The sequence below is a fragment of the Carica papaya genome, chromosome 4, assembly GCF_054855325.1.
Source record: "Carica papaya isolate Zhongbai chromosome 4, ASM5485532v1, whole genome shotgun sequence".
NCBI lineage: Eukaryota > Viridiplantae > Streptophyta > Magnoliopsida > Brassicales > Caricaceae > Carica > Carica papaya.
Window position 1 is genome coordinate 27518757 of NC_142312.1, and position 22970 is coordinate 27541726.

At 33.7% G+C, this 22970-nt stretch overlaps 1 protein-coding gene across 6 annotated transcripts; it reads right to left on the reverse strand.

Moving 5' to 3' along the window:
* Positions 1 to 418: 418 nt before the first annotated feature.
* On the reverse strand, positions 419 to 20663 carry LOC110820826 (uncharacterized). Of its 6 annotated transcripts, none has more exons than XM_088218625.1 (23): positions 20305 to 20657; positions 19123 to 19326; positions 16595 to 16625; positions 16299 to 16483; positions 15679 to 15838; positions 15006 to 15102; positions 14744 to 14913; positions 12293 to 12456; positions 10403 to 10585; positions 10201 to 10290; positions 8923 to 9003; positions 8393 to 8536; positions 8132 to 8214; positions 6577 to 6715; positions 6416 to 6499; positions 5891 to 6049; positions 5717 to 5804; positions 4951 to 5028; positions 2408 to 2474; positions 2231 to 2330; positions 1504 to 1620; positions 1372 to 1428; positions 419 to 829 (listed from the first exon to the last, which is right to left on the reverse strand). In XM_088218625.1, the coding sequence occupies exons 1-23, from the start codon at positions 20413 to 20415 to the stop codon at positions 680 to 682; spliced, it is 2742 nt and encodes a 913-aa protein (XP_088074751.1). In that variant the 5' UTR covers positions 20416 to 20657; the 3' UTR covers positions 419 to 679. The 6 variants fall into 6 exon arrangements, 5 of the variants coding, with proteins under 5 accessions (XP_088074751.1, XP_088074749.1, XP_088074752.1 ...); XM_088218623.1 differs by having other exon boundaries at positions 6577 to 6718; XM_088218626.1 differs by lacking the exon at positions 4951 to 5028 and having other exon boundaries at positions 6577 to 6718; positions 20305 to 20658.
* Positions 20664 to 22970: the final 2307 nt, after the last annotated feature.

A 22970-nucleotide genomic window follows, 5' to 3' on the forward strand; every position in this document is an offset into this window, starting at 1 on the left:
CGAAAAAGCAATAGAACCATTTTAAATTTTTGAATAAAAATATCAAAACTTAAACAGAACCTCCAAGTAATTGTAATTCTTAAGCACAATTTCAATGACAAGAAATTTAAAAAATCTATAAAACCATTCAAAGATTTTAAATATGTCACTCAAACCGAACAAAGGACATCTGCCTTCGAATACTACTTCTGTAGTACTCAGACCGCTGATTTAGGGTTTGCCTGTTCAGCTGTTTAATGAAAAGAAAACAAACAATCATCTCATTCCACCAGCCATGATCTCGATTTATCTGTGTTCAACAATGTTGGTTGACATACTCAATGTGGGGGGCGGGAGAGGGGGAGGGTGGTTTGAGAGAGAACTATAATTGCATTATATGTATAAATGAAAAGGTACTATAGCTTACGCACCGGGGTGATTGAGAGAGAACTACAATGCATTACACCTAGAAATGAAAAGTTATTAAGGCTTACAATTCTTGAGTTAATCTTTCTATAAAGAATAATGAATTATTACAGTAAAGAATCAAATGAATATTTATAAGACCTAAAAACCAAAAAAAAAAAAAAAAGACATTTCTTCGGCAATCTTCTTCTGTAGTATGTATAATGTATTCCTCCAACTCACGCTGCACATTCACCTAACTTGGCATACATCTTAATAGACCTTCACCGAAGCATCACAGGATTAGAGGACGTGTCCCAACAGAAGAAGCAGACATCCTGTCTAGAAATTTAATGGTACACTGCAGATATTTGTCCTTGGTATTCAGGCACAGTTTGGCAGTTTCAATCAATTTGGAGCAGACTAGCGATACATTGTGATTCGTCTGCAACATTGGAAGGGAATGGAGTTTGAGGAAAAAATATGTAAGATATCGGTGTGGCAGAGGAGAATAGATCAGATTACGGAAAAGCAATAAGAGCCAACAAGATGCATCTTCAGGGAGGATATGTTTAGCCCAAAAAATGTTTTAGCTAGGTTTTGAACAAGTTCAGAAATGTTATGAAATTCATTTGCAAATATACACTTAACCAATATGTTTTTATAATTTTAAGGAGTATCTTCACTATTTTTGATTATGATAACAATTGATCTCATATAGAATTCCATGTAGAATAAGAACAGAGAATTTTGATTTCTATCAAAATATTTTTATAATTTAAAGATTATTTTCACAATCTTCTAGTTAGGTATAAATTTGCAAATGAATTTTATAAATTTCAAAGTTGTTCCAAACATAGCCTATGATGAAAATAATGCAAGAAAAAGTCTGTTGTCCCTAATCCATATCCAACATGGTAGCAGTAAATTTAAGTAATCTTCTAACTAACCAGGGAAAAAATCTTGATTGATGACAGAGAAACATACTTTAAGGGCCGTTGCTATGCAATTGCAGGCTTCGAGTGCCGTGCTTCCACGAACAACCTAGGTCCAGCAATTAAAATTGGCATGTAAGAGAAGAAGGGAAAACTAAATTCACAACAGTAGAGCAACAGTTACCCGTGAAGGCTCTTGTTCAATCATATCAACTAGGTTCTGAAGAATAACTTCAGTCAATGAAGTAAGCTCATGGACATAAGATGAATCACCAAAGAACAAGTAGTCATTGCCCATAATCTGAAAGAATCAAATATGAAATCCATTAGGAGGAGGACAAGATGATGTCATATTTGTATATTTGAATTTAAGGCACCATTTGTTTCTGGTATACTTCAAAATAAATAAACTATTTTGTGAAATTTGTTCGAAAATTTATATTCAATTGTGAACAGTTTTTGTTGAATTCATTTGAAAATCTATAGTTAGTTCAGTTATGAGAGAGAATATTCTGATTACAAAACATGAAACTTCAACTTAAAGAGAAATCCAAGTTGAACTTTCATCCCTTTGGAATGAAATTTTTATCCAAAATAGCATTAACTTTTATTAAACTTTTATCATTATGCTTTTGTTTAATTATTAACATATGTTTGAGATACAGAAATAGATCATCTTTTTACGTATGAATCTGTCCCTTCCAAACTTGAAATTCTTGGAAAAGGAATTCTAGTTCACTTATAAATCCGTTCCACCCCCAAACTTGAAATTTTTGGAAAATGAATTCTAATTCCTAGCTGTCTCATTGGACTTTACTACTCAATTACTGGTCATCCTTTGAGAAGCAAAACAGCCTGAAACTCTCTAAAAACCTGAAACTTGGAACTTTTGAGTGGATGGATGGAGATACCTCTGCATGACCTGCATGGTATGGAAGCCTCCTTTGAGAAAGTGCTGCCAATAATAAAACTATGCCGCAAAATATCCTTGTTTTCATTCTTACTGTCATCCTAGAATGTTGCCATAAGCCATTAGACAACTACAAGAAAGAATATTGACTAAAAAGTAACAGTTATTAAATCCTTACCATGATTGAGAACGGATGACAGATAGTATGTCTTTTGGGATGTACATAACTCCTTTGTCAGGATTTCCTTCCATTTGAATAAAAAAAAACATAAAAATCAAAATGAAAATTTCCATCTTAAAAATGAAGTAATTAAAGATGTATCTTATATGACTATCATAGACTTGACAGACAAATTTAGCATTTAAATTAACAGTAGAACCACGAATCATTATGCTTGGCCTCGGATTCTGCAATATATCAGGTCAGTTTATGCTATAATGGACCAACGAAAGAATAAGTTTTGGTTCAATTCTTATTAGGCAGGATCAATGAAACAAAAATTTTGCTTCACGTTACAACAGGCAATAACAATAGAACAACTGAAACATAAATTAAGTTTAAATTGAACAGTATGTTTTTTCAATGAAAAGTGAATTACTATTAGAAAATGACAGAAGCTAAGACAACGGAGGACTTGGCTTCCTCCAACAACAACAAAAAAAGAAAGAAGATATAAAGCCAAGAGAACAAAATAAAATCAATTAAAAACAGCAGGTCAATTTCTATGCAAGATAGAGAAAATAATATCCTCACAGAACTCATGTGCCTTAACCCACAGATATTCAAGAAAAGTCATCTTCTCCAAAGAAACAAAGAAAAAGAACTATAAACTTTAACGATTGTAGTATTCCTCTCCAACCAGAACACCCACAAATGTCAAACTCTGCAGCAATCTGTCCTTATTCTTACAAGAACATGAAAATAAGAAGTAAAAAGGGGCTCAAGGCTCGGAGCAGCAACCCAACAAAAAACAAAGGTCTCAAAATAACTTGAAAGCAGCCTACAAGCTACGTCACATAGTAAAAAATGTCCAGCTATGAGATTCAGCAGCAGCACAAAAGCACATCACAAACACACTTGGGAATAAAGTACAACTCAGCCTGCAAGCTTGAAGCAAATGATTAGTATTGAGTCTACTAAGAACCTTCGTCCAGAAAGAAAAAAAAAACTTAACCCTAATAGGATAGAAGACCTTCCAAAAGAGGTATCAAGAAAACTTATAGGACTGTGGATTCTGAGTTAAATAAGGTAGAAAGAAAAATTGCACTTATAGCTATCCAACAAATAAACCAAAATTTACTGCCAGGACTAGAAGAAAGAAAGGAAAAGAGTCTCAAGAAGCTGAAACAAAGAAAGATACCATCTGCTTCACAATTGTTTTTTTTGGGAGAAAACATTCCAATACAACCTTCATTATGAATAAGGAAAGAAGATATAGGACTACTATTGCGAAGGAAGAGGTTGTAGAGGTGTGGAAAATGGATAACTAAAGAGATATGATGAAGCAAGAATTCTTCCAAAACAAAATACAAAAACCATCTCCTACCTTCAATCTGATAAAAGGGGAAAAATGTGTCATAAAGTTGAGAGATGGCTTTCCAGGGACTTTTTGAGAAATGGCTACTATGGATTTAAAATCCCATCTCAGATGCAGCTCAAACTTACCCTCATTGCCCTATTCACATAGAGTGAGGTTCCAAAGGAAAAAAAGTTATAAAATCATTTAGTCAACAAAGACAAGTTTTTATAAACAAAGTTTTCAATGCTCATAACCCCTCCTTCACATCCTTAATTGGAATGGAAAACTTCTTATCCAACCAAGATGATATCTCAAGGACTCATCCACACCTAACAAAGACAATTCCTCATCACTCTCTAGATTCTCAGCCACTCCCTTATGTTATGGTTGGCACAAATTAAAATGATGTGAAATTCATTAGCAAATCCGCACTCGTTTAGCTAAGAGAATGTGTAAATTGCATTAAAATGAGGGGACAAAATTAAGAATATGGAATTCCAGGTCTAAAATTGGAAAAATACATTAGACTTCCATCAAAATTAGTGGAATTTGAAATATATTGTTTCAGTTTCATATTAACTCAATTTTTACCATTTAATATAAGATTTTCATCATATTTAGTTATAGTAAGTGTCAATTTTATAAATAAATCTTAGATTTCTTCCATATATCACCTTAGGAATCATAAAATGAGAAAGATAACATGATGCAATACTAGGAAGGCACGCCAAAATGACTGCGACTCGATTGTGATGGATTAGAAAAGCTGGAATAGTGTGGGATAATAAAGAATAGTATCAGCAATAAAGTAGAGACAGGAAATCTCCACACTCTCAGCAGCCACACATGACCCTTCAACAAAAGTCTCACTATCCCACAGGACAAATTCCAAAGCATTTTATTATAGAAATGTGCCCATACAGTCAATGCCTAAGCTAAAAAAATGATTAAGTTAGAAAATTTGGTTACGGTTAAATGCTCCATCACCTACAAAATACAATAAAAAGGAAAATAGGTCCTCCTGAGTCCAGATCCAGCAGAGAAAAGTATAACAAATCTGCAAATCTGCAAGCACCAAACATTTGACCGAAGTGCCAGAGATCAAACTTACATAAGATAAAACTTGTCTAGAATAAGACCTCAAGCCCTCAAATAAGTTGCCATCACAAACATAAAAAATAATTAAAAAATTTGAAATTACCTGGAACCATAACCAAGAGGCTGAGCAATTTTCGTATGGAGGACACTAGGCCATCCACATCAGTTGGTGATCTCAAGGCTATAAGGGCAGATTAGCCAAGTCAATTAGTTAATGTAAAAGACAAACTGCCACCTTACTGAACATACAAAAAAAGAATGATCCCTAGATTGAGCCGTGGCTCATATCCAGAGGATTTATTATTTGTGATTAGGTCCTAGTATAGTACGATATCTTTTTAACGAAGGCAGTTTTAAAACGGGTTTCTTGTGAAATTGGTTTCTCCTTTTCACCATATATAAGAAAAACCCCATTTGTAAAAGATAATTTTTCATATAGTGAAAAATTTTATAAATGACTCCAAGGAGTAGGAACATCAGTGAACCACTTCGAAATCTTTTGGGCTCTACCTGTCTATGTTGCTTTTAATTTAATCTCCGCACATTTGTGGGTGATTGTCAATAGAATGTCAACCCACAATAATGAGTAACCTTAAAGGAAGAAGACCATGGACTTACAGAAAAAGCAAAGAAAAAATAAACAGAAAGTTAGGCATTTTAGTCCACTTATATAAAATGCTATATCTTTACTTTAAATCAAGATTAATCATTAAAACTGCTATAGAACAACACTCAATTATTCACTCTGTAAATCTTGGAAAAGTGGAAACCCTCACATTTGATTGCAAATAGTCACACAGATCTGACAACTTCCAGCATTGTAATGCAACTACTTGATAAAAGTGCTTCACAGTTATAAAGAAACTAACCATCCGTAGGGGATGCATTTTGTAAGCAATCAATTGCAGAATCCAACAGCCCATCTAAATGAGAAACTAAACCGCCAAACAGGGCAACCTATATTAAACCATGATTCAGTATAAATATGTGGTCAAGCTCACAAAGCAGGATTACATCAAAAGAAGATGATGTCATATTCTTACCTCAGCAGTTTCAATATATAGGTTTAGTTGCCTGATATGAGAAGAAATAGATGGTATTGTGACTTCACTGAATGCCATGCAAGATCTGACAAAATTCATATGACTTCCCCTTTTCATGGCTTTAGTTGCTAAACAATTGCTTGAATGAACAAGAGTTTCCTGCAAATAGCAAGTGTAAATATAGCATGCATAGAACTCTATCAAGACATATAAAATTAATAAATTAAATAGGGCAGAGAAAACATAGCACTACAATAATGTTTGAACATCCAGTATAGAAAAAAGGCACATTAAAACAAGTCATACAAAAGAATTTTAATCTTGCAGTTTTTTTCGGTTGGCATACTGGTCAGGAAAAATCTCAGTGATTATGGAAACTGGTTAAGAATTTTCTCTCTCCACTAATGCATATGTGCATACAGAATATATGTGTGTCTGCAAATCTCATACACGTGGCCTGCAGATTTAGAGTATATATGGGGAAGGCAGATGGTGGGTCAAAAAGAAGGAAAGACAACACCATACCTTAAGCTCATTGATGTTACCAAAGGCTTCTCGACATTCAACTAAAAAGGTTAAATGCCGTTCCCACTCTGCCCCATAGTCAACCTAATAGTAAAGAGCAATATGTATCAATCAAATTAACATAAATGAGAGGAAGAAATTACATAAATGAAATTAGTTACCATCTGGACAAAACAAGAAATAAGTCGCGCTGACCGTTGTTTATCATCTTTCACATTTGCAAAATCTATCTCATCATGAAGGGCTTGAGAAACTTCAAAAAGCAACTGTATGATTGTTGGATCACGTATGTAGCCATTCCTACTTGATTAAATAAGCACAAAATATACTTATTGAGGAAGAAAGATGTAGTTCATCTTTTTTAGTGAAGGTATCACCTTTTTTTAATATCACATATACGTAATAGATCCAAAAATAAGCTAACAATATTATATGCAGCCGTAAGGAATCTTAACAGCTAACTGATTGTTGGAACTTTAAAAAAATTATTTAAAAAATCACTATTCTTGAGACACCAAGAGGGTATCAGCCATGTAATATTTGAAGCTTATTATGATCCAAAGATTCTTTTGATAATTGCAAGTCTACCAATATGATTATGCAATCTCATTTAGTGGCAAGAATTGAGAACCAGTTCTTATACAAATAACCCACATCATGTAAATTCTTATAAATTGAATCAGAGCATCACGCAGGTTGAAAGATTCAAGTGGTGATAAAAATCCATCCTTAGGATGTAACTCAACATCGACACAAAAAGCAGAAGACTTCTCGGAAAAATTCATAATTCCAGCCTGAAAACCCAAGTGTAATCTGTACACATATATACACACAAACACATATTTATTGATGCATGGTTATAGCTACTTATTTTGTGTATTTGTCCTGGAATCCTAGTCCCGAGACACCCCATAATTGCAAGCAGTTTAATTGTTTTATAGATCAGTTCCTTCCAAGTTAGAAAAGCTATATGGCATCGAATTATGGAATTTTGTCATTGATTCTTGACTCAAAAAACTCCCAGTCAGGATGCAAGTGGTACTCACAGCTTAAAACCAACCTCTTTAGCCAAATCATTGATCCTAGGCAGGTCTGCACTCGTTCTCACCCCTGTACCCATTACAATCTCACAAGCCCATGGCAACCCACATCCATCCTCAGGCACCTACTGGCTACTACACCTGTGCCTGGTCCAACAAGATGTGATAGTTCCTACGACAAACAGGCCAGCAGAAAAGATGGCCTAGCCTATAATAGATAAGCCCATTCCATATAACCCTGGTACAATTTCATCTTTTCAGCACACAACTACTTGTCTTTTGAATTGAGAGCTTCTAAGATGTTAATGGGTTAAAGATCGGAGTTTTCTGAAGAAGCACATTCAGGAAGTAAAAAAGGAATTGCAATTTGGACGAGTCTTGGTGAAAAACAATAGATACATGATTATTGAAAATGTAAAAATAACACCTTAGATGTTGAGTTTTAATTTGTACACTTAATAATAACAAGTAAGAAAGTAGGTTTGGGGAAGTGACTAAAAAACACTTCATAAAAATTAATTTATAAAATTAGAAATTTTAATTTTATGGCATTATTTAATACCTTTTAAGAACCCATGAGACTAACTGATTTAACTAAAAGACAATAAAATATTTGATATAAGATGGAAAACTAGGACTTTATGATAAAATCCCAAGAAGAATGAACAAAATATACCTTGTCACCGTGTTGAGTATATGCATGTTAACACTGCTCTGCCAGTTCCCATGCATCACATCTAAAATCTCAAGGAAATGGTTCTACAATAAAACCGTAGAACTTAGTAGTAATTCAGTAGTAACATTTCATATGGTCTCAAATTACTGCCATGAAGAGAATAATTGCCTGCTTACGTCGGACATATTGGTTTATAAACAGTACAAGTACCAAGCTAGTTAGCAGTTGAATAGAGGTTTAGGAAATCAGTAAGTTCCATACCAATGCAATTACATCTGCCAAGTCCTTGAAATGAGAAAGAAGTTTCACCAAAATGGATTGCAGCCTTGCTAATTCATTGTCAGCAATCTCTTCATTTTTTATCCGCTTTGAAATACCATCTAAGATGGTGGACAGATGATTATCCTGGCATAATCAATCAGTTCCACAGATATGAGAACAATTGTTGAAAATATAGGATGAAATTTGAAACATAGAACTGCTCATGTTCATGGTCCCACATCCAAAGTCTTAACATCCGGTTTATGGTTAGTATGTGAACATTTCAAAGGAAATCCAGAGAGAAAAGGCTCTGTTTTTCGAATAAAACAAATTTGACTCCAGAAAAACATATCCTGTGTCACACTCATGTCATTGACCATTATGTGTAACTCGAAGAAGTCTCAGGATGTCATATGTGGTTACCATTTGAAAGGGAAATAATAACAGCTTAAAAGAAAAACTCAAGGATAGTGAATAAAAGTCCAGAGTGAATAACCAAATAGATGATTTCACAAGACACTCAAACTTACCATCTCATACTGAAGAACAATATCCAAGAAAGTGTCCACGATCTTCAGATACTCATCACATTTGTCATATTGAGAAACAACCTATATCATAATAATCATTGAAAAGAGAGACAACATTGTTGTTTGAATTATAACAACTATATGCCTTAAAAATAAGGAACTGCAAACCCAAGAATTAGACACAGATATAAAGAGCCATAACAACTGCATAAAAATGTGCTCCTCTATACAAAAAAACAAAACCACACAAACATGTCTTTTGGGGTATCAGCTCCACAAAAGAATGTTGTCTCAAAAGAAATTGTGTAGATATTCCAGAACAGATACTAGCCAAAATATATATACAGACACACACACATAAATATAGCAAAATGAACAAACCAAAAATCTTTTGATTTTATGAATGTAACACATAAAACAAAAGAATTGCAAACATAAACATGTATCAAATAGAATATCAGCATGAATAGCTGCAGGGTTTACAGCTCAAGCATAAAATTTGTTAGTAAGTAAATATGCTATCTCGAGGGTGCCACAGAAACGGAAGATTGAGCATTTAATTTCGTGAAGAGAAATTTTCTTCAACAGGATTCACCTTTCATTTAGGTAGCTGGGTTGAATAGACCAGAAGTTATTAGAAATTCCTCTATCCTCTCCCACATAAGCACATGAATATCCTTTTTTTAAACATACTGAGCAAATTTGTTAAGAATGTAGATTAGCATTCGTGTCAGAGGAATATATTGGTTCTCTGATGCTGGTAAATGTTTCAAATTACCACTATATTCTAAAGATACAGACACCTAGAGACTGAACAACTGTTGTTTGTCGATCTGAAGACCTTCTAGAATCACATGGATGGAGCAAATGTGATTGTTTTAGTTCAATACTAAAAGCCTTGAAAGCTGTATGCAGAATGCTTGATTGAGGTTGACTTGATTAATTTGAGAAATTCAGACTTCTTTCTTTGGCTAAATCATTTAGGAGACACAATAATGGCAAAATTTCTCATATTCAGGCAATCATATTGTTCTTAGGGGCATCTTCTACCATCTGAGTCTCTAATTCTTTACTTTATTATTGTACTACAGATCAGTTTGACAAGACCATGACTGTTCTTGTATTTTACAAATTTTATATATATATGGTAAGACATCCTAGGAAAGAACTTATACATTTAAGTAATTAGAGATAAAACCTATATCAGAGAAACTAAGAGCTAAGATCTGGAGAAAAATAACAATATAAAGTCAACAATGACCAGAAAACTTTAGGAACCTGAAGAACTTCGTCAACAATGTCATTCACATTGCCCACTTGAGATCTCATTTCAGACAGTCTGAGTCCAAGTAACCTGTAATTTAAACACTGTTCCAAGAGAAGGCAGTGAACCAATAATAAAAAAATTTCGCACACAATATTATTACAAATTATTTGAGGAAGCAATAAGCTGCATCATTCTTCAGTATGTAAACAATACCTGATCAAAAGAATCATCATTGCTGCTTTTTATCACATGAAGGATCTCTACAGCATATGAGCAGACTAATTCAATTGGAAGTTCTTTTAGTAAATGATGAAGAACAACTGAGACATATGGGATGTTTCCAAATAATTCAACTTGATTCCTTCCTAATCCAAGATCCACAAGCACACTGGCAGCCTGAATTTTTGACAAGATATATCTAGTAAATGACAAAGGGAACTCACCCACACAAAAGCAATAACCAATTATATATGTGTACTAGCCAACTAAAGGATGACCAGCTTCCATCTATAAAACTTAGATGATTTAAGCATACAAAACAACTTCATACTTTTTGGGAGTTAAAAACAAATATATAAATTTTAGAAGTTTTAGCAGATAAATTAAAAAGAGGAACTAGGTAAGTTGAAGTAGTTTATGAGAATTATGAAGTTATCCTCTCAAAATTCGGGATCTGTATTTCTCCATAAAAATACATTTATGGTCTGTTGAGAGATATTGACAAGTTAACATGTAAATCAAATAATATTTCTATTAATTTCAATTATAAATTAGGAATAATAGAAAAAGAGATACGAGAAAACAAGGAAATATATCAGACAATCATTGAGAGATTGATATATCTATCATACACCAAACCAGACATCGTTTATGCAGTAAGTATTATAAATCAATTTGTGCACAATTCAAATAAGTGCACTTACAAGTAACCAACAAAATACTACATTACCTAAAAATGTTACTTGGAAAAAGAATTATGTTCAAGAAGAATAATAGACTGCTCCTAAAACCCTATACAGATGTAGATTATGCAGGAATAGTTGCAAAGAAAAAATCTACTACAAAATATTGTACCTTCATTAGGGCAACCTACTCGCCAGGAGAAGTAAGAAGTAAAAGATAATTGTTATCTCAAATGCAGAATCAGAATTCCGAACCATAGCATAAAGGAATATGTGAACTATTATAAATAAGAAGGATTTTGAAAAATCTTATAATCAAGTAGGAAAATCTCATACGCATATACTGTAAAAACAAGTCAGTCATAAGTATTTCCCACAATTCAGTGCAACATTGCCAAACCAAACATATCAAGGTCGAAAGGCATTTTATTAAAAAAAAAAAAAAACTTGACAGTAGCTAGATATCTACCCTAATGTCTACCAATTCTCATCATGCAAATATCTTGACTAAAGGCTTACAGTATTCCAAACTCTTATTGGCAAGCTGAGGATGGATAACATCTATTCCCTAACTTGAGAGATGGTGTTAAAGAAAAGATAAATTATGTTAAAGGGTGTAAAGATAAATCTATGTAATTTATTATAATTACTCATCTATTAATTATATATAAATTACTCCCTAACTTGAGGTGAAGTGTTAAAAAAAGGGTAAATAGTAAAGGGTATAAAGTTAGATTACATCGTATGTAATTAATTATTTATTTTTCTTTTTCATCATAGCAAAATTGTATATATACAACCGTAATATTTAACAGAATACACATCAAATCATTCTTAACAAAATATTCTTCACAATTATACCTAAGCTTTCACATAAAAATAAAAACTAAAACCTCTTTGTATATATGTGTTAAAATATTATAAAATATTTTTTGTACATAATAATATTCTTATATTTCCAAATATATTAGCATAATTAGAAAGAAAATTAATAGGATAATTTATGTTGGTTTCCATATATAAATTTGTCTGTATGTATATATACCCTATCCCTATTTGAACATACATAAGAAATATTTAATATTTTTTTCCTAACTCTTTACTATATGCTAGTATAGCAGTTCTGTCATCCCACCCTGAAAGTTATATGTTAATTAATTAACATAAAAGGCATTATTGCACATGAAAAGTCATTACTAACCTGTGATGCTTCCTTAAAGAGGCATTTCATAATATATCCAATGGTTGGTTCCATCAAACTGACAAGCAAACTTTTGTCAGTAAAATGGCCAAATGTCGTTGCTTTTGATGAGAAAACCCGCATCAGTATGGCTTTGATATCATTAACACAAGTAACGAGATATCCTGTCAAATTAGGACCAAAATTATACATGCTATAGAACAAATACTCTACCATAAAAATGCAAATGACATAACTAACCTAAAACTAGGCTATCCAAATGCCACTAGGTGGACTTTTCAAGTTATAGAAGCGGAACTATAAAAATGGTATTTAATGAAAATGTTGCCACATTTAAAAAAAATCAAACCAGCTATTTTTATTATATTAATTACTTCTTTCTTCTAAGTGGTGTTTAGGGAAAAAAAAAAGGAAAGTAAAAGATTGATCACACCCCAATAGGATAGCATAGAAAACCTCTAAAAGCAAAACCTACAGAAGAAAAAAAGGCAAGATACTGTTGAAATATTTGGGAAAGACAGCTGATAAGATTTCTCATCTGTTTTTTTCTGATAATACCTTGGTGTTTTGTCTACCAGATGATGTTTATTTGTTAGACCTTCATTGCATCCTGCTGTGTTTTCAAGCTGTGTCAGATTTAAATATTAATTTAGCAAAACCTAAACTGGTTAGGTTGGGGGAGGGAAGTATTAGTGACAGACTGGCGAAAATAATTGGATGCAAGGAGGTTAAGCTACTAATGAAATATTTGGAGATGCCTTTGGGAGCTATATACAAAGATGTAAGGACGTGGCATCCAATCGTGGCAATGATTGAGAGAAGACTATCCAGATGGAAGAGAAGCTTGCTATCTAAGGAGAGAGGCTGGCTCTTATAAAAAGCACATTGTCCAACCTCCCAGTGTATTACATATCTCCAGTCGTTGTACCTTCAAGTATTGCCAAGAAAATGGAAGTTATTCAATGTAATTTCTTGCAATGTGATTCTGAAGAAAAAAGGAAATACCACTTGGTAGCCTGGGATGTAATTAAGAGACCTTTGAATGATGGAGGGTTGGATTTGAGATCAATTTTGGAGATGAATAAGGTTTTACATGGGAAACAATTGTGGCGGTTCATGAATGAGAGAGAAGCTCTGTGGAGGAGGATCACAAAGGCGAAATTCGGCACGATAGAAAGAAGATGGTTCACTAGGGATTAGGCTTATCCCCGTGGGAGAGGTTCGTGGAAAAAAGTATACACAGGCAAAGAGGTATTTCAGAGGTGTGTGCAGTGGAGAGTGGGAGATGAGAGTAGAATTGGCTTCTAGTTGGACAGTGGCTTGAAGATAGAGCACTAAAAGATAGTTTTTAACATATATATGCTATAACTCGTTACAAAAACATGTATATTCAGGAGGCTTATGGTAGTGATGAAGGTAGAAGGAACTAGAATGTGGAAGTCACACAGAATCTTAATGTTTGGGAAATTGAAGAATATGAAGCTTTATTGGGAACTTTGGATGCGATTATGTTGAGTGAAGAAGCTGACAAACTGGTGTGGACTCTTAATGCCGCAGGGAGTTCCACGGTAAGATCCTTTATAAATACTTGACAAGAAAAGAACCTACTGATATGAGTTTTCCATACAAACAAATTTGAATGATGTAAGTTCCCCTATAATAGCATTTTTTGCTTCGGTAGTGGGCCGGAGATGCATTTTGACTATTGACAAGCTTAAAAGGAGGGGGAGGATCCTGATCAACTGGTGTTTTTTATGCAAGAATGAGGAGAAGACTTGCAATCGCATTCTACTTTGGTGTCTAATAGCGTATCGTTTATGGTCAATGCCTTTTGGAATTACTGATTGTCAATCGGTGATGGAATGGACTGTTAGCAAGGAATTATAGACGTGGAAGGGTTTGGCTGAGAGGGATAAGAGGCTAGGGTAAATTCCCCTAGCCATTTCCTCGGTTATCTGTAAGAAAAGAAATAGGAGAGTTTTTGAGTGGGTAGAGGAGAGCATAGATAAAATAAAAAAGGGACGGTTTCAGACTATTGGTATCTTGATTTTGGGTCAACTAATACTGTCAATGGAATTCTTTGCTGAATTAATTGATATACTTACTAATTTGTAAATTTTTGTACATGGGTAGCACCCCCTTGGTGCCCATACTTAATGAGAATACTACACTTGTTATTTCAAGAAAGTAAAGAAAGAGAGAAAAGATACTGCCCATTCTCACAGGAACAGTGAATTGACAGAAATTTAACGGATGGTTTACATGAAGCCAGCTCAGTACAAGTAGAAAGTAACCTAAACCGAAGAATAGTTAATGAGTTCCATACTACCATGTCACCTATGTCTGATTATACCTGTTGGTATTGATGAATAACCACGTATTAAAATGTTGTTTCTCATTTTTCTCTTTAACATGCGACCAAGTATCTAAAAGAAAGAAAAATGTGCATACCTGAATTACATGAAGGCAGTTTCTGTGCACGGTGAGCCAAATACAGATGACAATAAGCAGATGCCAGCGGATCTCCTATACCTCTTGCCATCATAACCAGGCGCTGTAGACTGTCTGCTGGTTGGTCAAGTAGAAATCTACCGCAAGGCAATATTGCCAGTTCCAAGTAACTGGAGCCCAACATGAATAACAAATGAGGAAAACAAGAGAGAGAGAGAGAGAGAGATGGGAGCAAGATATAAAATCAGTTGGAGGACTTCACATGCGTGGAAGAAGCTCTCTAATCGAACCAACTTTGCAAAACCAGTTATAGCAAGTTTCTTTCGCATCAGTACAAATATTTTTTGCTTCAAAATTCTCTGCAATAAATAGAAAAAGGTTTCATGAACACGAATCAGCTGTGGCCAAACAGGGCCAGTAAAGTCATGCAAACCCAGGTTCAGGACTTCTGTAAGTATTTAGCAACAAATTGCAAGTTATCAACGCATCAATGATTTTAATGCTTTGTTTGCTAAGTTATCTACACTGCAAAATACCACGCCATGGAACAATTACATTTGCTCTTCCAACCTATCAGTATGTGTTGGCAAAAAAAGCATAAATCGTTTGAAGCATTTTCATCAAAGAGATCAGGTTCAATGCACTCTTTATAGATTAACCTAATAAATTAGTAATCCTTTATCAAGAGAGCCCAGTATTGCCATATTAGTTCTCATTGAAGCACAGGAATGACAATAAACATGCAAAATTTTCCCCTTTGATTTTTTCTTTTTCTTTTAGTTTCCTTTCTTGAAGTGATCATATCCAACCAAAAATCAAAACGTCATATGAGGGGAGAGCATGCACTTTTATGCATATCCTAGTATACTATCTCTAATCCTTTGTGTGGGCACGTGACTAAGATGAGAGATACAATGATTCCAAGAGATTCGTACCAGGTAAGGAGCAGATCAGAGCTCCATCTTGAGAAAATTCAGCTTTCTGCTTAATACGTTCCCATACCATATCCCCAAGCATGTCTAGTAAATCAGTCACTAGAACGAATAGAGTAGGGTAAAATTGAAGAACTGATGTATCCATCAGAAGCCTAGTAACCTGCATAACAGAATATGCAACTTCACTTCACAGATTATATGACATAATATTCTTACATTAATACATAATACACACTTTTTATTTCAAAGAAAAAAGACCTAATATTCTTACACCAGACTTGATATTCATTTCAATGCAATAACTGGATTCACAGTTCAGAGTTCGGACAGATAAAACAGAATATTAACATAAGACATCAAACTGAAAGCAATCCAGTTCATGTACAGGCTTAAACTGCACTATTCAAGCTAGGTTTAAACAGATAGAATTTATGAAACAAAATTTATTGCCCATAATGGTGGATGACAAGCCAATTTAACGAATTAATTTTCTTGATCAAATACCAAGAGAAACTATTATCTTCAGCATAAGACAGATCTTTCTTTTTTTCAGTATTTTTCAACAAAATGCAGCTTAAACATAAACATAAAACTTATGAAAACTTTTGAGCAAAGTTCACCTTTATAGACAATTTCAAAGATGTAACACGATCTTCAGTGTGCCAAGCACGGTTTATTTCATCTTTAAGTCCATGAAGTCGTGATAGGTATTCCTGTCGAGCTATGACTTGGGAACCCTCTTCCGAAATTTTTAGTGAAACATCCAGCTCATCTAGATGCAAACTTGTTGAAGATTTCTTATATGCTGCAAATTGGTTAGACATCTACAATAAGACAATACCACAGCTGTTCTGACAGGCATATATATCTTGCATCCAATAATTTTTTATTCAGATCATCAGAAAGACAACCATACCTTCTCCACCTTTTATTATCACATCAGACATCTGTAAGAAAGCACATCATTTCAAAAAGATGAGATGCATGAGAAAAAGCATTTAAGTAATTGTAAATGTAGATAACACTTTCAAAAAGTATAAAAGACCAAAATAGTCCCTTACATAGCCTAAGCATTGTTCTTGTACTTTTAAATTTCAATATATCCTTTAGCAGAAAGAGAAGTTTGACAGAAAAATCACACCGTCTTGCCAACTGGGCAAGCAGAAAGAAATCACAAACAACAACCAGTAGAGATCAATGCTGCACATCAATGAAAATTGTCCAAAATCGTTATCCTGTCAATCTTCTATACTAGTAGAGATCCAGATTGAGAAATATCTATAGCATTTGCCTTAGATATATGCTATCTAGAGAATGAAAATTCTGTATTTTTCATTGCCTGTGATAATGATACAAGGATTGTATTTATAACAAGTTACCATTTTTACACGCAAAAAAATCTTCCGAATTAGTGAGAGCATTTTCTATAATAAATAATAAATTAAGTTAAAAAGATTTGATAAGAATCTTCCTAATTAGTGAGAGAATTTTCCAGAATAAGTGAGAGACCCAATCAAAGAAACCAACACTTATCTGACTAGCTATCATATGCCCATGATAAAGACATTTAAAGATCTCAAGTACTATATTTTATCCCAAAAGAAAGCAAACCTAGGGTTTATACCCTAGAGGAAAACCAAGATAGGTGAGGCCAATTCAAGACATCATGCTCACCAACTCAGCCATCCTCTGACCTCCTGCAAATTGGTATTAGTTTCTATAAGACCACTGTCCCTGAAGTTGATATGCAAACCTGAGATTTCCTCAAAAGATGCAGGATGGTGATTACATTACCAAATTTCATATGATCATGGGAGATGAAAGAATTGTGTCATCTACAAACTGAATGTGAGAAACTTCTACCCCTAGTTAAGGACACAAATTACACAACCGATAAATTGAACTTGAGCTTTGAAGAGCAAGTGGTTTTAGCCTGAAAGTTATTACGCAAATGGTGTTTACGTTTTGGGCATTATAAATGGTATCAGATTACGTGCTAAGTTGGTGACTCCGAGCTAGTAAAATCTTGGATTTTGTAAACCTTTGAGTTGTGATACATAGCCTTAATGAGGACATCAAAAATAGAAAAAATCAGTGATTATTGAGCTCCATAAAATTACTCATATCATACACCACAATTGCATCCAAAAAGTTGTTTAACTAGTAGTATTTGCCACTAGACATCATAAATAGTAAAAATATAAAATTATTGAGTTTTATATAAATGTTGAAGTCATACAATACCAATAACTTAAACTTGAAATTTTCAGAACCAGTAGTTAAAATCTAAAAACTTGTCAAGTCAGTAGTGCTTGAGCATGAGAAATAACAACTACTATCAGAGCTAGAGCTTTCGAGATCCAGTGATTTGGATCTAAAAAGTTGTTGGACCTATTGCTTGGATCTAGGGCATTATAAAATCCATCAGGCCTAGGCGTCTTATTGACACCACCCAAATAGCTCTCTTGATTTCTAATTCATCAAAATATCTCTAAAAGCCAACTTGTTTTATTCCCACAAATGGGACAGCAACCCAAACACTCAATAAATGGACGATTAATGATCTCATCCTCAAAAACCATCCAATAAATATCAACCAATCAACCTTTAGTATGTTTTTCCTCACATCATTAACCACCAGTGAAAGAGACCTATGTTGGCATCCTCAACTTATCTTCAAGTTTTGCCCCCATCTAATATTCATTTTCATAAGAACATCTTCAAATTCATTCCCAAGGAAGGACAGTTTAACTAATCGATCATCATCATCAACATTTGCCAAGTCTATGGTATCGAGAATATGTGTCTTAGCAAGAATATGATTCTTGCTTACTCTAATATCCCAAAAACTCCCTTGTCCACTTTGCAATTGACTCTTGAACTACTGATTTTTCATAAACTTAAAACCATCTCAACCATAAAGAACACTCTCCGTCCACCAAGTCTTAACGTTCTCATTAAAGTCACCATGAGCCTGCCACATATTCTCGAAATGAAGGGGAGTAGGGTCCCACCTCATGCAACTAGATTTCAGGAGAATAGAACAAGATCTAAGACTGGATGGGGAAGGACTTTTCGCACTAAATCAGTAAACTGTACCTCTAACATTGGAAAAAGGAAGTGGACAAACAGGAGGAAGCAATTATAATACTATTCACTTAACTTGTAGTCCCGGACAAAGGAATTGTTAGAGGGTTCCAAATTAATTATCAGGGGGGATTCAGAGTTAATTAAGATTTGTTGGGTAAATAGGTTTTCCTCTTTCTAGGAAAAGAAAATGTAGGACAAACTTTGGTCAGAAAACAAACAAGAACTTCACATAAACTCAAATAGTAAAATAGAACATGCCATGCTTTTATCACCTAGAAAATAACTCCAAATTCCCCGGCCTTTTGCAGTTTAAAACATACTATCCAACGTCATAGAACATGACAATACACTTACTGAAGAAATTGAAACCATTTTGGAGACAGGAAACCTCTGCATCAAAAATCTCTTAAAAGAGATCCATTCCTTCACTGAAACATGATTTGCTACTTCAGTTGGGGTAGAAGCGTCCTCAAAGTTTTCTATAGAAACTGCTGCATCAGTCTCTGGACCTCTGAGTGGGTCAAAGAAATCATTATCTCTATGTTCCACGGCATCCTCCTATAAGAAACAATATCAGCAAAATTCATCAACACCATTAAAAGTTGTAAGACCTAAAACCAAGCAACAATGTTATTCAGAAATGCACTTCCAGAATGCATTTTGCTTTTCAAGTTAGAATGACACCTTAAGGATAACTGAATGCATAAACATATACACACACACATACGTCAATATATACGTATTAATTGAGATATACACCTAGACATATATAGCAAACCTAACACAAAAAGTTACAAGATTGACAGTATGCAACCAATACCAACGTATTATGCTTGAATCAAAATCTGAAAATTCCACCATTATATTGTAATCCATTCATTACAAGACAGAAATGGAATGGGCTTTGACCTCAAAGCTCATCACCCACATATTGATCTTAGTTAGGACCATAAGGAACTGAATAACCTCACCTCTATAACTTTTCCAATCATTAAACAGTACTGAAGGATAATCTCTTAGTAATTTGGCCATTAGGTGAAGACATGAAGTTAGTCTTCTGTTCGACATGATAGAACTTGATTAAGAAAAGCAGATGGAACTTTGATTTGTTTAATTGATCAGAGACTTCCCATAAAAGACAAAACAAACAGAATTGAAGCCAAAAGAAGGAAATAGAAAGAATCTTCTATTTATTGCTTTTGAAACTTAAGAAGCTGGTTGTAAAAGAAACTTCAAATTTGACATTTTAATTTCAATTTAATTGGAATAAGTAACAGCATCTCTGCTCTCAAATAACTATAAAGTGATTAACCATAATTCGGATTTCTTTTACGACTCAGTTTTTTTTTTGTTTCCGGCGACCAAACACAGCGCAGTTTTAAGAGCACATTTGAGGTTTTGGCTTTAAAAGGCTGGACATTCCAAAGAACGAAGAGTGGAGTCAATTATTTTGGTGCATACACAAATATTTTCTCTGGTATCAAACAGAGGTCTGACTGAGCAGATATCGAGAAAGTTTAAATTGTTAGTGTAAACCTGGTGATTATGAGATAAAGGCGGCGAGGAAAGAGGGTGAGTGTCTGCAGGTGAGCGAAGGAGCGCGCGGGATTCTTGTTCGGTGGTGTAATCTCTAACTCTGAACTCCATTGTTTTGATCAGCGTCGTCTTCCTCGAATTCCCTCTCTTTAATCGCTCTTTCTGTTCAACGAGATCGGCTTGAAACGACGCTCCCGATCTAACTGCTACGCAGCGTTTTGGAGTGAATCTGAATGTGTTTCGTCTGGCTGGGAGCAAAACGCACAGTTTAACCAATTACACTGACTACTGCCCGCACGGTAGTACTGCAATTTGCGGGGGGCTGCCTGTAGAATCCTTGGGTCAGCGCGGGCTGAGTCAGGTTGTACTGGACTTAATTTGAAAGAGTTTAGCCTAGACTCACGTGGGAGTGAATTGAGTTGGACCGAGTCAAATTCATTAGAGTTGCATCTCACTCTTCACTACTATAAGTAAAATAACAAGCTGTGGTTAACCAAATTTGAAGCGAGTACTTTTGTATCTGATTATCCAGATGGTAACAATTACTAAAGTTATAAAATCTAAACTAATACGATAAAATTTATTTAGTGACTTAGTTTAAAATTTATTTTTAACGGCGAATCTAAATTAAAATAGGACGAGATAACTTCTTTTTATTCACCGCAATTGTAACAAATGGAATCGAAGTCTTATAATTTTAATATCAATGTGCTCTTGCGTATAAGATACTTAATTTTAAATAGTATATGCTATTTTAACATAAAATTATACTTGATATGTTATTGGTGCTCAAAATTTGATACACTTTAGTTATAATTGAATTCAATAAGCTCTATTTTATAAATTCAAAATACACATATTACACTTAGTGTCTATTTTATTGAGAGTTCATAATTAATTTATATTTTTATCATTTTATGCTAATGATAATGTCCGATATTTAATTCAACTATTGATAAATAAATTCTTTAATAAAAAATCTTTAAAGAACTTTGAAATCATTGCATTTAAGTATTTATATTCATTTATCTACTTACCAAATTTGTATTTCTAATATAATTTTTTGTTTTCATAATAACATTTAAGTATTTATATTACATATAGTGATATGTGTTTCTGTATTTATTATTTTTGTTTAATAAATAAGGTTTCAATAATATTCTTAAGATCTCTAAATTCACTCTTTTTATCTTTCTTTTTTATCCACATAATAAATTCTCCTCTTTTTCCTTTTTCTACCCCTTCCCCTCCCTCTGTGCACATTGCCATAATCTTTTATATATCATGTTAAATAATAGAAAATACTATTTGAAATTTAGATAGTAAAATAACATTAGAACAAACAGTAATATTTAAGTCACAAGTATGTTTTTTTCAATGATGGTATCATTAAAAATTTTATATGTGCTCCAATTTATTAATAGTTTCTAACATTTTTTAGTTTTAATTTAGAAAAGTTAAGTTTAATAAAATTCAACATTCTGTAATAAATAAGAATGTACGTGATGAAAATAGATAGTAAATACATAATACAATTTTATATGGATATGTAATAATAAGACACTTATCGTACATTTAATAGTAAATAATATTTCCTCTATAATAGTTAGCCAATCATATATTCTCAATTATAAATATCATGATTACAAAATTTTTTTTATATAAAGATCATGATTATAAAGCCTCTTTGTTACTTAACAAAGATAATCTAATATTATTGTAACATCCCTAAATTCTCTGAGACGTTAAATACATATGTTGTCATCCCTTAACTACATCATGACTATTAAAGATATTTTCTGCATTCATTTACTCACTATACATCAAATAATCCGATTCGTCTAATTCGAATTCAAGATATCACATATTACAACCACTAATATCAAAATGACAAGTAAAAACTCCCGTTTATAAATAGGATGTTTAATTGTAACTTTATAAAGATGAGTCTATACGGTTTGATTAATCCGCTTCCGCTAAGTATTGTACTATAACTGGTAATTCCAGCTTTGTCCCATATACTACCGCATTTGAAAATGACATGGAATGAGTATACTCTAACCTAATAAAATAAATTTAGAACATAAAATAAAGTATGGAAAAATATTTGCATTTATAGTCTCATATCTCCCCGTGTCATCCTACTCAATGTGCAGATATACACCAAGCACTTACTTTTACTCGTCTCCCTCAAAAGTCCTTAACCCTTCTTCAACCAATTAATAATACTGACTAGTCTATCTTCTCATCACTGTCGATGTGTCATGTACTTACAGAGATCTAACCAGCCCATATTTCCTAATCTATGATATTTATACAAGTTTACTTTATACTTTTATGCAAAGTACAATGATCTTACACACATGTAGAGTCATGCCAACCACATCGGCACCAAAATATCCACACTGGTCACTCACCATGACTCAGCATAAACACAATAACAATAATCATAATTGATACACTACTAAAGCAGTTTAACTAAATAACACATGCACACGCTGACCTTCACTCAGCCACATACACACCAACACTACACCGGCCCTTACTACACAGCACTCACACACACCAACGCCACAACAGCCCTTATTCGGCCATATACACACCACTACACCGGCTACATACTCACTATTCAAAATCTATTTACCTCTTGTTTTCAAGTATGGTGT